The 13,309-nt window shown below is 42.8% G+C and overlaps 1 protein-coding gene across 12 annotated transcripts in view; it reads left to right on the forward strand.

Annotated features, from left to right (window-relative positions):
- Positions 1–13,309, forward strand: part of ST3GAL3 (ST3 beta-galactoside alpha-2,3-sialyltransferase 3) — a 177,782-nt gene that overhangs the window by 117,731 nt on the left and 46,742 nt on the right. For all 12 annotated transcript variants that reach the window (XM_032696357.1, XM_032696350.1, XM_032696349.1 and 9 more), the window contains 2 exons: positions 1,345–1,408; positions 9,163–9,258. In XM_032696357.1, coding sequence (XP_032552248.1) covers positions 1,345–1,408; positions 9,163–9,258 — 160 coding nt within the window. The remainder of the gene's footprint in view (positions 1–1,344; positions 1,409–9,162; positions 9,259–13,309) is intronic.

Raw genomic sequence — 13,309 nt, forward strand, 5'->3', positions numbered from 1 at the left:
ATTTAAGTTCAGTGTAAAAAAATCACCTGATGTCAGTCTTCTTAATGTTCCTGTGTCATTTTTAATCTTTTGTAAAGAAACGAGACTTATTTATTCATTTCGATTGGTTGTTTCCTAAGAACTTTTGAACTAATTGACTGATATGTTTAAGGGAAGGATATGATAGATATTTACAATCTCCCAAGCAAAGTGGAAGGCAACTAATTCTTCACAGTCTTTTCCCCTATAAATGAAGCTCAGAGAAGCCATATTCAAAATTGGGAAAGGGAAGTGATTGAAACTCTGTATGGATCGAGGAGGATTCTGAGCTCATGGAAGAGAAACCATTGAGGGTTGCCAGATACAAAGGAGCTGTACCTGACATGTGAAATCCCTGATTTGAAAACACTTAAATGGTAGAAGAGGATTTCAGGGAAATATTATGTCTGTTTGCTTTGTTTTTATGCTCCTCTTAGGCATGTGCTTAGGTCCACAGTTAGAGTCAGGGTTTGGAGGCAGATGGACTTTTTTTCAGACATTCTGAAGTTACTGGTGCATTTGTAAATCCAAACTAGCCAGAGCATTGCTGCTTCTTGGCCCTGGATGGATCGTGGTAAAAGAGTTTGGACCTTTATGGGGGAGAGAGGTGGAAAAGTTAGGGACAAGTGACAAAATCTAGAGGGAAACAGACTCAAAAAATTCCATAGCTGATAGAATTATTTATGTATAATGATTGTGCTTCTGCAATTTAATGCATTTAATTTGTGTGTGTGTGTCTATGCTTGCTAACTTACACCATCTGGTTGCTGCAGCATTCACTGGGTGTCTGTAGGCTGTGGTTCCGTGGGCATTTCTTTAAGCAATTATGGTGGTTTAATTGAAGAAAGTCAGACTGAGAAACTGAACCTAAACCAAAAGTAACCCAGGAGAATAAAAAGCATCAGTTTTAACCTGGTTCTGTTCCTGCACCCGGTTCACCCCTCAGCTGCATAAAAGCTTGTCTGAAGGCAAGCACTGACAGTGACAGTGGCCTTCCCATGCCTGAAGTGTTAGTTAAGCTACCATCTCAGGGCAGTGGGTATGAAAGCACTGCTATAAAGTATACTGTGCCTGTTCCCTGTCACACTCTCCATACAAGGCAGTTGCACACTTCATCAGGATTTGGCACATAACGTGTCTTTACAGCCCATGTGTGAAGGTCATTGTCTAGAGAAAATAGGAATATGCAAGAGAAAGTGTTTATTCCTAATGAGAACCTTCTTTCAGTTCCTCTGAGTAACGGCATCAGATGCTTTACATCGCTTTGTTTTTCATTTTCATTAGAAGTGAGAACTTGTTCCTAATGTCTTCTTCCTTCCTCCCCAGATAATCTGATCAAAGCCATCCTGTCAGCAACCAAAGATTACCGTCTAACTCCAGCTCTTGACAGGTAAGAGGAGACCTTTTAGAATAGAAGGAGTAGAAGTGATTCTTTTCCATATGTTCTAAATAAATTTTGTTTGACATTTTTGCCAGATACTTTTGCCAGTAAATTTGGCTGTGTTTTGTAGGTAGGTCAGGAGCTGGAAACTGAGTCCTCTTTCCAGTAAATCTGTAAATGCTGGAGACCTCTGTTAAGTCAAACAGAAGTAGCAAAAAGCTTTTGACTATTTCCTAAGCTTTTGTTTCACATGTTGTTACAAGACATGCTCTTGCCACTTTTTCAAATAAGTAAATAGCAGATTTCAATAAACACATTATACTTTTCCAGCCTTTCTGACAAAACAACACTATCATAGGAAACTCTTAGAGGGAAAGAAGGGACTGGCTTATTTCAACAATGTTTTTTTACCAATACCTCACTCATAAAACAGGAATGTGTGGTTGTGATGGCCAAGCCTGTGTTAGAATGCACAGGATAGAAGTCTCCTGGGCCCTGTGGTACTTGAATTCAACCCTTTAGAAGAAGCTTCTTTGATTCTTCAGTCCTATTGTAGAGGTTGCTTCTGAAACTCAATGGCATGTTTGCAATCCAGCTTCCAAGTGATATCCTTTAGTCTTTGCTGTCCTTGCTTTTCTGTAATTCCTTTCCTTTACCCCACAGTTTTGGTTTAGTGTCACCTCCTGGATCAGGGATATTTTTTTTCAGAAGCTGTTAGAGGTTTTTACTGGGACATGAGCTCTTTTCAGAGTCCCGGTACTGCTTCTTTCCAGTGGTACTTGAACACGAGCTAACACAGTTCCTGCTTTCTAAACACATTGGGTTTATTTCCTGGCCCAGCTCCCGCTCTGCCCACTTTTCCATGACAAAGTTCCTACGCTTTTCCAGCCTTTCCATAGGTCACCTCATCTCTCATGTTGATTGTAGAGCTTGCCTGCTGTAGTTAGAGTTAGGAGCTACTCTCTATGTGAAAGTTTATTCTTAGTCTTTCACAGTCTATGTGCTAATTTAGGTTTCTTTGAAGTTTGCCTTGCCTCAGAGCGGTGCCGGGTAGGGTTAGCCTTCAGACTTCGGATTAATTTGAGAAATTATGTCCAGAAGGCAAAATCATTTCACAGATGACCTTCTTAGAGATTTTGCACACAACTGAGTCTCATCCATCTGGGGTTTATCTCAGCTCTGGTTGGAGAGTTAAGATTTTAATCTGTTGAAAAATCCACATATAGACTCTTTCAGAAGGTTACTCATGGGAAATTAGTGTTAATGACAGAGGGCAGGTGGAAGATTCTTGCAGTGGAGGTTAATGTAATTGTGACCCTTGCTGCTCACCTGTTTTTTGAGGAGTAGAATGTTTCAGGTTTTCTAAAAGTAATTTCTCAGGAGGCTGTGAAACATAACCACTCTAGCATGAGCTGCTCACTTTGGTTAGTGTTCTTTATAGTGGGTTTGGAGATAGGAAAGACCTAACACTCAAGCCTCATGACATGTATGCAAAGTCCCTGTGACACCAAACACGAATGAGAGCCGGGGAACAGGCTAGACATGTATTTCTGTGGTATTGCAGTAACAAGGTTTGCTGGTGTGTAAACACACTTATATTGAGGAAGTACTGTTTTCTTGGGAATTGTTGTGATAGAGGCAAATCAGTGGGTGTTGGTTGTATGGTACATACGCTTCACAGTCATATACCCCTCAAAGCCCTTCCAAATGAGCAGTTCTTAGGAAAATTAAAAATTGAAGTGTGCATGAGACAAGGGCTTGGGATAGCAAGCCACGAAGTGAGAGCCCAAAGGAGCATGCATCAGAGGGGTTATTAGGAGAGAGAGCTTGGGTACTGTGGGAGATGTTAATGCTGCCAAAAACCTGCTTGGTGAGTAGGGCATGGATGAAGACTTGGGTATGGTTCCAGAAATGTTCTTCACTGTGGTTGTCAATGAATTCCAGCTCTGGCTGCGATGGGTATCTGCCATTTTGGATTCCAGAAGAGCTGACAGAGCAGACTGATGAAGGAAGGTTAGCTACTTCCTCATCTTGTCTCAAACTCAAAGCACAGCCCAACAGTTCCTCTCTGTGACAGCTCCAGTGTGGTGGGAGCAGAGCCTTGAGGTTTGACTCACTCCCTTACTGCTCACTGGTCAACAAGAAAGGCCAGACCTCTCTCCTTTGCTCACCACCTTGGAGCGACTGGAGAGGACCTGACTTAAGGGACCCTAAAGGGTCCTTCCAACCCAAACAAACCATTCTTGGTTCTATGATTAAGAGCTGAAAGAATTCCTTATTGTGGAAGCATTAGGTAAAAGACGCAGCTCAAGTCCATAAGGGCTCAGACTTGGGAGATCTTGTGAACCCTTCCACTTGTAGGCTCTCAGAAGCCTAGTGAGCTGATTCTAGAAGCAGGGAAAAGGCTGCAAGTTCACCCTCTCTTCAAGGTGGGGTCACACCAACATTTTCTCTGTTGGCAAAGCCAGTCTAAGAATCCATATTTTCTACTGCCCTTCTCCTTGTGCCGCTGCCATTGTTTGAAAAGGGACTTTAAAGTGGATCAGTGAAATTATTCCAGTTTGCGACTTTTTCTCTTAACCCAGGTCATTCCAGTGGCCTCATTTCCACAGCTCCCCTTCCCCTCCAGCACTGTGTGGGCACAGAGCTGTAACAGCAGCAGGAGAGGCAGAGGGCTGGGGCGGGTGGGGAGGGTGAGTGCTGCCCAGCCCATTGAAACAAACGTTCGTGTAACCATACTCTTGAAGGCAGCTTTCCCAGGGGAAGGGTGGGAGAGGCAGGAAAGGTGAGGTCAGAGCAGTGCGTGAGAACGTTGGAAGGAAAGAGAGGATTAGAGTTGTGTGGTGGAGGATCTGCACCAAGCCTTTGGTCTCGTCCCTACCCAAGCTTCTCCATTTCTGTCCTCCTTCACGAAGTTGGTCCTTGAGATGTTACATTCACTTGCCTCTCATAAGCCCTGGAAATGAATTTATTTGTTTGATTATCCCTGTGACAAAGGGCATCCTGATGCACCTTTCCTGACACAATGTACTGACATGGTGCTGAAACGAGGCCGAACGTGATCCTTCCGGGTGTGTGTACACCTTTCATCATCCCACAGCAGCTTTGCCAACTCGCTTCAGCTAATCCCTCCATTGTGTTATAACTACCAACAGCTGAAGGGCATGTGCACAAAGGCTATAGTTCACACCTGTAACACAGTGTAAGTGGTGCCCTGCTTTCTTAGCTCTCTTCATGGCTCCTTACTGTGGCACCTTTGTGTTGAACCTGCTTCTGCTCCAGGGCAGGGGCTAGGTAAAGCTGCAGTGGTGTTTGGGAGGGTAGTTACACATCAGCTCTGAGCTTTTCTAGAAAATACTGGAGATACAGGGGACTTTCTTTAGAATCTCTGACCTCTTCCTTCAGAGCTGCCGTGTCTTTCTCCCTAGTACAGATGTTGGTGGGCCTCGTCTTCGACACTTCATAGTTCTCCTGCCCTCCACTGACTTTTCCAAGCCCATTTATATTGTTGACATTTTCACTGCTTCCTTTAGTGGCTCATCCAGTGGCCTGTCCCTCATTCTGCAGATGGGTCAGGGCTTGGTTTCTATTTCCACAGCCCTTCTGCTGGCTGGACTTCAGTGGATTTGGGGTTTAAATCTCTGTGGTGATGACATGTAAATTTCCTATGAAAAGACATAAATATAAAAACCTAACTGACCTTTTTGTATTGCCTCCAGGTGGTAATGAAGGAAAACTGAGAGTTTGAGCTTATGACTAACACAGTCTTTACTAATGCAATATATAAACTGAGCAAGCCAGGAAGGAATTTGATAGAGCAGGAGAGATGTGTGTCCCTCTGGCTCGGGTTGATAGCACCCATCTAAGTTGCAGCAGCCAGTTCAAACCAGAATATGCTAAGCCTCCCTAAGCACCAGTTACCCTAAAGATGTTTTTTAATTATTCTGTTATATCTTTCCTCAAAGCCTTCGGTTCCAAAGTTGCGTAAAGGAAGGCTTTGTGGTTTCTCTCCCCTGACAAATCCCTAAAGTGCTTTGATAGGGGAGGAAGAGGAAGTAGGAATTGCTACAATGCAAACATGTGTTTACAGGGCTATATTGTTCAAGAAAATCTGCGTGAATCCTGGTTTTGGTGTAGATGAACTCAACCTTGGAGTATCAGTGTCAAGAGTCTGTACATCTGGCTGCAGCTCCCAGCTTAGGGCTTTAGGGAAAGTCTGTCTGTGGAAAGTCCATGACCCTCCTTCATACCTCCCTGGTAGCAAACTGGAACCTGGGCTGTGTCCGATGTGTTCGGTCCTTGAGCTCTTCTGGAAAAGAAATAGGGCTTTGATGTGCTATGTAAACAAACATAAAGGTGTTTGCACACTTCTTTGTGGAGAAACAATTGAGCTGTAACTGATGCTGCTTGCACGGTGTGTTTCTTCAGCCAGAAGCTTGCCTGGAGCCAGCAGTGACTGTGTAGGTTTCCCATGCTCAGGCACCATCAGTGGGCAGAGTATGTTTGAAAGAAATTTAAGCTGCTGGAAGATCAAAGATTAGACCTTAGGGTCAGAAAGACACTAATGAAAAATCTTATCTGCAGACTTAAGGAAAAAGGAGAACACATTTAAATATGTCAGGACCACAAGGATATGAGGGTGGCTCAGACATGAAGCTGGGTAAAGGTGATTAACCTATCAGTTATGATGAGTAAAGGCAGAACCATTCACTGAAGTGTTTGTTTCATTTTTGGGGATAAAAATAGAATGATGCTGTCCCATTTTACAACAACAATGAAATACTTCGTGTATTTTTTATTGGTAACTGCGAGGATATAAAATGACAATTATATGTCTTTCAAGGTAAGCAACGCAGAATGTTTAAAGAGTTAAATAAAGATTTTTTTAGTTTATTTTACTGTCTGCTTTTTAACCCTTCTTGGAAGGTTTGATAGAACAGCAAATGTTGTGCCATTTTTGGAAAATATGGGAGACGATAAAGAGATGGCTGTAAGTTGATTAGCTTGGTTTGCAGGAAAAATCCTGGAAAGTTAAATCTGGGGCAGAGCTTGAATGACAGCATAACTGATGTGAGTTACTTTGGGTTTGTGGAAATGAAATCTTGCCATGTAGAGGATATATTTTTTAGATGAACTAGCAGCTTAAATGATAAAGGTAACCTTTTAGAGACAGGCATTAGTTATGTCTCAGTCCATTATATTCTGATTCTACACTACACCATTGTAGATATATCCTTTTTAGGAATGGGATAGTCACATAGCTTTAAAAAGTTACTGTCAGGGTTGAGAATTAATCCTTTAATGACACTTCCAGTGTAATCCTGCTGGCAGGTATTTGCAGGAGCTAAAACCAATCTGGAATAAATGTAAAATTACACTAGAAAAATTTGCCAGAACCAAAGACTAGGAAAGTAGGGAGTAGCAGGACCAGGTCAGTCTTGACCTTTGCACGGGATCCTTCTCTGAACACTGCTTCCCTGGAGCCAAATCAAAAATCAGGCATCACAGGGGTGACAACACAGATCGTGTTTACAAGATGAGGATTATATTCTGCAAACCAATGACTATAAAAAGAGGATTGGAATGATGTACGTAAAATCTCTGTGTAAAAGGGACTCTGCTTTGAGCAGCATTAGCTCCACATGCTGGTCTTCCAGATTCAGTACTTCAGAGATCTGAGGAGAAGTTGAAAATTGTTCGGAGAGGTACTACAAGTGTGAATCAAGACCTAGGAGAGCTGCCATACTCTGCAAGATGTGATGAGCTTGCTCCAGTTGGTATGGTCAATGGAAGATTAAAAATGAGCTTTGATCATTCCATGAGCACTGTGTGGGAGCAGGGCTATGAAAAGCTGCTGGAGCAGCTTTGGCTGGTGGAACTGGTTCTTTTATCTCATGTGTGGCAGCTCATGCTCACCAGTCTGACCCATGAGGGGTGAATGTTTTTACACATGCAGATGTGGAAGGGGCTACTGACAGTAGATGGTGGTTAATCAGCACCATCTGATTAAGTGGTTTGAGGCTGGAACAAGCAGGTCTATATTCAAAACTGGTAAGAGCTACCATCCTAACATAAGTGGGAAAACGATAGAGGGGTGTCTCCGTAGCTTACAGCCTTCGGATTTTGGCATGGTATCCTTCTTCAGAAGAGAAGATTAGGAAAAGTCATGGCTCAGAGACAACTGAGTTGGGAAACTATGGTATTTCACCCAGCAGTCTGTTGTTTAGGAGGTCAAACTTTCCTATCATAATCATCAGAAGAGTGTATTTCCATCCGAAATGTCACTTGGCCAGAACTGAACAATGTCTTTTTTTTCCCTTCTGCAGCATCTTTTCCTTAAGGGTTTTGACAAAGCTGTAACCCCCTTTGTCGCTTTTTTGGGTGTACTTGGGGTTGACTCTTTCACTTCCCTCTTTGTCACAATATACTGCCTGAACCAGATCTTGCATCTGCTTTCCCCTTGTTGCCAGAACTGTTTTTTTGTTTTGTTTTGTTTTTTTTTGTTTTTTTCTGTGCCATCATCTATAAAATTCTTTCTCTGCTGTGGTTTGATTATCACAAACATCTATGCTTCTTCAGCCTTACGGACACTGGGCTAGTATGTCCATCTGCTTGAGGATGTTTTGTTCTTTTGGAAAGGCTCAGATATGCAGTGAAACTTTTTCTGGGCAGGGGAAGCTGTTCCAGAGCATTTCTTGGTGCTGTTAATTCTGCACGTGTCTCCAGCTAATGGCTCTGTCAGCAGAGTGACCCTCAGTGGTTTAGCTGAGTCTTTAAGTGCACTCCAGCCCTGCTCTGCAAAGAGGGACCCCACGTAAGTGGAGCTTTCCTCATGCTGGCTCTTAAGACTTATCACAAAGAGGACAGCCTAGAAGAGCCCAGTTGACTGTGCCTGGGACTAGGAAGGCTGCCTAGGCCAGAGATCTGCTCCAAACAACTGATTGCCTTGGACCCTTTCCGAAAATGGCTCTGCAGACACGTATTCCTTCAGTGAACTACCAGAGATGGAGGCACACTGCCAGAAGAGCCAGCTGCGTTTGGGATTAGATGGCTGGAAAGAAGTCCTTTTCTCTGTCTTCAAAACAAAATCACTTTTTAACATCTGCTGCAGAGAGTTCTCGTGACTCAGGGTTCCACAAGAAACTGTTCTCCTTCTTTTTCCTGTTTCTTTTTCTAATTAAGGTTATTTCCCTTCCCTTTCCTCACCTATGGTGTCTCCATATATGTTTCCTACTGGGAAGGAGTGGGAGGGGTGTCTTTTTTCTCTCCATTTAGTGGGGTCTTTTTATCTCTCGAAGTCTTGTGATAAAGCAGCAATTTTGCTCTCACCAAGGTGAGCACACCCCAGATAACCTGGCAAGATCTGCCTGCACTCATAAAATTGCTTGGAGAAAAGACTTCCTCACTAAGCCTTTGGTTTATTGTTATTTCAGTGCTGAATGAATGATGAGAAGGTTTAAGTAAACAGATGGGTTTGATTCAAGCCCATCATACCACGGGTGTGGGGGGAGAAGAGCTGCTTGTCCTGACAGCTCATCTCATTAGGCCACACGTGGTGTGAGGTGTTGAAAGCAGTTTATCACGTGTAATGCCTGGGCATGATGAGGTGAGCTGGGGATCAAGTGTATCTCTGTCTCCCCCCTAATTCTTAATATTTACAAAGGTTTCCTGTAGTTCTCAGATGCATGCAAACTAAGTATGTGTGGCTCTGTGTGTTTGAATTTACGTTACAAAAATCACCTCTTCGTCTGTTTCTTCCACAGTCTCAGCTGCCGGCGATGTATTATTGTGGGAAATGGTGGAGTACTTGCAAATAAATCATTGGGGTTAAAAATTGATGACTATGATGTTGTTGTCAGGTGAGTCTTTGGCATTATGGTTTTCTTGTCATATATTCAGTTTCTGTATCAGTTCACATGCTATGCAGGCAGACTTTTAACCTGTACTAGTGACAGTGTCCATTTGTATGAAAACATGAAGTTATATGGAGGGGAAGAAAAGATAAGAGCATATAAATGTTTGTTATAAATGGTGTTCACATCAAAAGGGTAAAGGCACTCCTCAAACATTCCATTTTCCACGGCTGTTTGGGAATATTGTCTCTCTTATGATCCTGTTTGAACCTTCTCTTCATAGCTCCTTTCTAAAAGCTGCTACTTTCTGTGATGCCCTTAGGTGGTGAAGCAGTAACTCAGACTGTTGGATCTGCTCCCAGACATATCCCCTAGGTAGCTCAGGGAAGTATTACTGGTCATACATGTGTAGCATTCCCCAGGAACTACACTTCACAGTTAGGATGGGAAGGACTAAGAGTGATGCAGCATAGGGTGTTAGGAGGCAGGAAGCCTCTATGAGTGAGGACCCAGTGATTACAGGTGCCCTAGAAACTGGGAATACTTTGCCTCTGTTCACTGTGGATGCCAATGTTGAATAAGGGAGCAGAAGCAGAGTGGTGTAGGAGTGGAAAGGACCACAGGCAAAGTCAGGACTTCTTGCTTTGGCTGAGGACCTGGATCATTGCCATCTCAGAATGCTTGAAAAACGTGCTGATATGTGAAATCACAGGTCTAGTCATAACTCTTAGTAATAAATCTGTCAAGTCAGGGGGGCGTTCTGGGTGACTGGAGATTAACAAACATAATACCTGTACTAATGGAGACTCAGAGAGAAGAGTGTGTGTAGGAGGGAGGGGGGAATGTGCTCTAGGGAGCTACAGACCCATTAGTCTGACTTGAAAAAAAAAATGCAGAGCTTTCCAGCAGGTTTTGAATCATGAGTAACAAAATATTACAAAGGTAAATAGGAAAAGTGGGATAAACTGCAGTGTAAGTTTATAAAAACTGGTTTAACATAGTCTAAGTTGGCATTTTTTGTCTTAGTAAGATAACTGATTTCACGTTAAAGGAAATGTGTCTGATATCATCTCTCTGAATTTCAGTCAACTGTGAGATGTGGTGGCAAAAAGCAAATTCTTAGCTAAGGTGGAAGAAAGAAAGGGATTAGTAAAAGAATTTAAGGCAGGTATCATTTAGCATGGTCTCTGTTCTCCCCTATGTGCCAGTAATGGGCACATGAGGAAAGAACAGAACATACAGAGAGTAATAAATGTCCTCTAACTCTGGACACAAAGAAGATCTCTTTTAGTCCTTTGTTCCTGTGAATGGCTCCCTGATTCTCCATCGGTGTGCTGGACACAGGGATGGCTGTTCAGAACAGGACAAAATTTTTACAGCCCTTTTCCTGGTCTCACTATCAGTTCTTAGCAAAGAGCTCTCACTACTTGTCATAGTCTGGTGACTTGTAGTTATTTGAGCTGAATTAAAATGCAGTTATAGCCTTTTCTTGGGTTCAGAATGTTCAAAAAGTGGCAAAAGAATGATTTCAATCCATCTGGACTAAGCCACCCACTAAGATTTACATCAGAAAGTCCACTATTTAATTTCCAAATGAAAAGTTCAACTTTTTCTCTCACATCAGTAAATCTAAGTCAGTTTGCAAGCTGGGAGGATAAGAGGGCAGCTGAGCACCTGTGCTGTTTGTGGGACAGATAAAGAGGAGAGAAGTCAGCTGTAAAGGTTAAATGAAGCCAGGTGCTTGGATGTGTATCCAGCTGCTTGCTTTACTCCCGTGGAAGCTGAGGAAGTCCCTTGTGTTATAGCATCCTTTTTCATGGGTTGCAAAACTCCTTTGAAGGATCATATGTGGGACCTAGAAAGTGAATTTTAAGGGAAAAATGTGGTACATTTGTTGACAAAGATGTGATCCAGCAGTATGTGGAGTTTTTTGATGCCCATGTGAGGATTGCTAATTGCAGCAATAAATTTTGTTCTTGTGGTGAACATAGTCCAGTCGGTTTTGCCAGTTCTAAAAACAGCTTGGAGTGAGTTGGTTACTGTTTTTCTTTAACTAGATATTATCAGATTTCAGTGCAGATGTTATTCCCAGCTGTGACACTGTTTACCTGGCAGGAGTTTCTTGCAGCAGTCAGTCATCAGTATTCTGAAATGCCTCCTTGCAGACAGGGCAAAAACAAGTGTGTATCAGAAATTTCTGATCAGAACAAGATAGGGATTCAGCTGATGATGATGCTTTAGTGATAGGGTCTTCATGGTGCCACAATTAGGAGTTAGTGTCTCATCAGCAGACACAGACTGAAAAACACTCTGAAACTTCTTATGTGAGAAAACTGCCCATCCATGGACAACACAAGGAGGCCTGACATCCTAACTTAGGTGTGCTTGTAACCACCAGTGTGTCTTGCCTAGGAAGGGGTTTGAGCTGTGTAGCGTCACCTTGGTGAACACAGACTGTGGCTGCCAGAGCTTCTCCTGGTCCCTTGCCCACACTGCCCTCGGGGCACTGCCCCTGGGGCTGACAGTGCTGGCTCTTGGCAGGACTCCATCACTGGGACTCCATCAGCAACTCACACTCTGGCCTTTGCTGGGGACCTGAGTTCATTTTCCTTGGGGAAATGGCTTGTTTTGTTTCCTGCCTAGACACAAAGTAGGGATCCCAAGTTTTGGGAGTGTTGACAGGGTAAGCAGCGAAACGGCGAACTGAGCAGCTGGGGATGGGGAAAACCCTGCCAAAGAGCCACACATTGGCATCTGAAATGACTGCAGACACCTTCTCTTCAACTTCAAGAAAACAGATAAAAATAGGTATAACTAGCTTTCTTCACACAGTACTTTGTAATATTTATCTCTGTTTCCTTTATGTAAGGTCGTCTACCCCAAAGACACACAACACCTTGAAGTTTAAATAATGCCCTTAGAAAAAAATGAGTGATGTGTGAATGTGCCACCAGCAACAGAGGAAAAGCAAGGGGATGAGGCTGGCTGAGAGCACTGTTACTGCAGGTAGTCAGGTCTAGCTACCTCAAAGTCAGGCTACAAAGCGAGGGTTTATAAACCATGGAAAAAGAGTTCATCTGCTGTATAAATTGTGATGGTGCTGATTCTTAAGTTGCTTTCCCTTCAGTATTTTATTCCTAATGATAAAGCAAGTATTTTTACTGAAAATGCATAGGATTGTATTCTTCTAAAATTTGAATATAATTTCAGATTTTATACAGAGATTTTCTTCTCCTAAAAAGTTTCCAAAGTAGAATGCTTACCCAGGCTGAAAAAGACATATCCAGATACTCATTAACATTCCTGCACGGCAAAATTTGCAGTCCATAAGCACTTTCCAGTATATTGAACTACACCAAGTCAAGAATGCTGCAATAATTCAAGCAGGCAATGCTGTTCCATCAGGGGCTGCTATTTGATGTCAGCAAGATTTGTATTCCAAGTTACTTGAGATTTCCTCAGCTTTGGCTTTCTAGTTTTGAATAGAAGTTTTGAATAATGTCATGAAAGTCATCATTGCAGTTCATGCCAAAGCAGTTCGTTTTTTCAAGGGAAAAAACTTTGTTCCTGAGAAATGTTTTGACAAAAGCACAGCTAAATACATAGCACTCCCTTAGAAATCAGTGTGCCCAAGAGCAAAGCTGTGTGTCTGCTTGGGTGTTTTCAGAGTGGGATGCACTTCCACAGCAGAAACTCCTTGGAGTCAGTGAGACTGAAGCTGTGCTGAGCCTTGCCCCAGCCGTGCAGCCCAACCTCCTGCTTTGTGCTGCCATTGCAGGGCACCTCACCCTCCAGATGGGCCAGTTTGGGGAATTAAGCCCATGAGATTGTTCCTTTGGGGTTTTTTTTGAGAATTATATCCCTAAACAGCCTCACTGCAGGTAAAATGAGCAGTGTAAATTCTGGACCGGGGTTAGAGCATTAGACTAGGTTCAGCTCTTTTAAAACTGATGTGGAGCTGCGTCATCTCTTTCAGCACAGTCTTGCAGAATCCAAGTGACACATCACAGGAGCAATGGGATGTTAAAATATTAATGCTTAGTTTGTAACTCTAAAT

This window comes from Chiroxiphia lanceolata, chromosome 9 (assembly GCF_009829145.1).
Source record: "Chiroxiphia lanceolata isolate bChiLan1 chromosome 9, bChiLan1.pri, whole genome shotgun sequence".
NCBI classification, from domain to species: domain Eukaryota; kingdom Metazoa; phylum Chordata; class Aves; order Passeriformes; family Pipridae; genus Chiroxiphia; species Chiroxiphia lanceolata.